This window comes from Teleopsis dalmanni, chromosome X, assembly GCF_002237135.1.
Source record: "Teleopsis dalmanni isolate 2A chromosome X, ASM223713v2, whole genome shotgun sequence".
NCBI classification, from domain to species: domain Eukaryota; kingdom Metazoa; phylum Arthropoda; class Insecta; order Diptera; family Diopsidae; genus Teleopsis; species Teleopsis dalmanni.
The window spans coordinates 58364338-58368064 of record NC_051848.1 but is presented as its reverse complement, the minus strand read 5'-3'; the positions used below and the strand labels follow the sequence as shown (position 1 = coordinate 58368064).

The following is a 3727-nucleotide window of genomic DNA, read 5'->3' as shown; positions in this document are numbered from 1 at the left end:
ATGGAGAGATTACAGACTACGATTTATGCGGTCCAAGGATTGCGCTCTGGTGTGTTGCAATGTTATGAGGATTTATTTAGTGCAGATGTTTCTGAAGAAACACGTCGAATTGCATTTCTAAATAAATTTCAAGCAAAAGCTGATGATATCAACGGAAAACTAAGGTTAGCAAATATATTATAACATTAAATATGTAAAAAATCGAATGTGAATTTGATAGAAACGTCGAACTGTTTATTGAGAGTTTAGAAACAATGCCAAAGCCATATCCGCTTGAGAAAGCAATTTTCGAGTATTTAGCACTAGAGACTACGCAAGAGCATCAGTCTTTATATGCACCGCTCCTAAAAGGTTACAAATGGATCGAAAAGGTTTTTAGCTATATGTTTAAATTTACAGAAATACAAAGACTTATAATGTTGATTGTTTCCAGTTGCATGATTATAGCTCTTCAGCTTATAATACTTTAAATAAAACTAACTTGCGGCCTACCGAACAACGTGCTGAAGCATTTTCAGATCCAGAGTAAGTTTATATTTATTTAATTTTTCTTAATCTACCTAATTAGAAATAAATAATTGCTTATTGATTTCTTTAGGTTTATAGACAAGTTGTTCAAAGAGATAAAACATCCCCAAACAAATTACATGGTATGCCGACCACATGCCGATAATGCTATTGTTAATGTAAGTTTGGTATTTTATAAAATATAATATTATCAAAACCCCAATATTTACAAAAATGATTTTACATACAATAACTTATATTCATTTGAACAAAAATTATATAGTACCGTTTAAATATGCCAACAATTAAATTTCTAAATCTGAAACTAGATCAAATATAGACGCTTCTGTTAACTTTCAATGTATCTCTTAAACCTAGTAAATTCAATATTCCGAAATCAAGAAGTGATTGTATGCCAAATTTGATAAGCTTTTGATTATTATATTCCAATAATGCAAATACTTTATTAAAGAATTGCATGCTCCATTTTGGTCTCAGTTCATTAACTAATTATAGTCATCCATTCAGTAATTTCATCACCTTGCAAAAATTGTATTTAGAAATGTAAAAATACATTAAAATTTAACCTTCATATCTTAATAAAGTGGACCATAATATAATATAAAGACATAAAAGCTCAATAAAAGCTGCAACCGACACGCAATGGTGAAACGTTCTGTTCTGCAAACAAACAAAATAACTAAGTACTTTGATATATTCCATCTATTAATGGTCTATTGATTGATCTATTATTGCTGTAGTAACCAAACACTCTCTTCTTGGTAAACTTAACAACTGGATTGGAGCATTTTTATTGCCATAACAATTAATCAAATCCTGCTAGGGGGCTTGCAAATGCTCAATTGAGTATGAGCGACATTTTGAAATGACTCCTTTTAAGGTATCTATTGGTATTATCCAATATAAGACATAACTATCTAAATGAAAGAGTTAAATTGGTTTTCCCATCATATTACCGGATTGTTATTATGCTTCTAAATTCTTATTAGTTTTTATAGTGCCACTGTTTTTCATAAAACTCGACTATAATTTTTGTCCGAACCTGTACCTTCAAAGTTATAAAAAATGATCAATTAAACCCGAAATAAATTTCAATTTGTACTTGAAAGTTTATAATTTGTAAATGAGAATTCTTGTTGAATATGTGTTTATTTATTATATTATATTATATTATATTATATTATATTATATTATATTATATTATATTATATTATATTATATTATAATTATATTTATATTATATTATATTATATATATTATATTAATATATATTATATTAATATATTATATTATATATATTAATTATTATCTTATATTATATTATATTAATATTTATTATTATTATATTATATTATATTATAATTATATTATATTATAATTAATATTATATTATATTATATATATAATTATATTATATTATTTATATTATATTATTATTATATTATATTATATTAATTATAGTTATATTATATTATATTATATTATATATATTATATATATTATATTATAATTAATATTATATTATATTCATATTATATTAATTATATTATTTTACACACTACATTATTTAATATATATTATATTATATTTATATTATATTATATTTATTATATTATTATTATATTTATAATAAAATGTAGTATTATTATTTATAATATAATATATTATATTATTTTATATATTATACATTACATTTCATTATTTTATGTATTACATTATATTATGATATATATTTTATTACTTTATATATATTATTTTATATATTATATTACTTTATAAATATTGTTTTATGTATGACATCGTATTATTATTATATTATAACACTTTTTATATTATACTACTTTTTTTATATGGTATAATATAATATACCATACCATATAATATATATTATTTTATATTATATTATAAGATTTTATTATATTATATTATATTATATATTATATTGTATATTATATTGTAAATTATATTATATTGTATATTATATTATATTCTATATTATATTATAATATATATTATATTATAATATATATTATATTATATTATATTATATTATATATTATATTATATTATATTATATTGTATATTATATTATATTATATTATATTATAATATATATTATATTTAATATATTAAATTTTATAATAATTTATTTCATACCATTGTATTATTGCACTATATCGTATTATTTTTTACACTATTATATTATATTATGATATTTTATATGAAACTATATAGTATTATATTACATTATATTATATTATATTTTATAACATTTTATTACATATTAAATTATATCATATTATTTTTTATACTATTATATCATATAATATTATTATATTGTATAATATTACATTATATTGTATTATATTATATTTTATACAATTATATTATATTACATTATATTTTATTATAATCTATATACTATATGATAATACATTATATTATATCATATCATATTATTATATTTTTTACAGTTATATTATATTATATTACATTTTATTTTATTTATTTATACAATAATATTATGTTATATTGCATTATATTATATTGCTTTATATCGTATTATATTACATTATATTATATTTTATATCATTATATTATATTATAACTTATATTAATATTCATATATATTATATTATATTACTATACATGTAATCATATTATATCACTAGATTTTTATTATATTATACTATATTTTTTATTATATTATATTTCTATATTTCTTATTATTTTATATTTCTTTATTTTTTATTTTATTATATTTTAATATTTTTTTTTATTATATTATATTATTTATTATATTATATTATGTCATAGTACTATAGTGTTTATTATATTATATTACTATACATGTTATCATATTATATCACTAGATTTTTATTATATTATACTATATTTTTTATTATATTATATTTCTATATTTCTTATTATTTTATATTTCTTTATTTTTTATTTTATTATATTTTAATATTTTTTTTTATTATATTATATTATTTATTATATTATATTATGTCATAGTACTATAGTGTTTATTATATTATATTACTATACATGTTATCATATTATATCACTAGATTTTTATTATATTATACTATATTTTTTATTATATTATATTTCTATATTTCTTATTATTTTATATTTCTATATTTTTTATTTTATTATATTTCAATATTTTTTATTATATTATATTGCTATATTT

At 16.9% G+C, this 3727-nt stretch overlaps 1 protein-coding gene across 1 annotated transcript; it reads left to right on the top strand.

Annotated features, from left to right (window-relative positions):
- LOC119688464 (mediator of RNA polymerase II transcription subunit 27-like) lies at positions 1–686 on the top strand (the record flags this gene model as incomplete). Its single annotated transcript, XM_038103140.1, is given in 4 exon segments — positions 1–164; positions 221–371; positions 434–525; positions 599–686. Coding segments are annotated over 4 exon segments (495 nt in total), but the record flags the coding sequence as incomplete, so codon positions are not given.
- Positions 687–3727: the final 3041 nt, after the last annotated feature.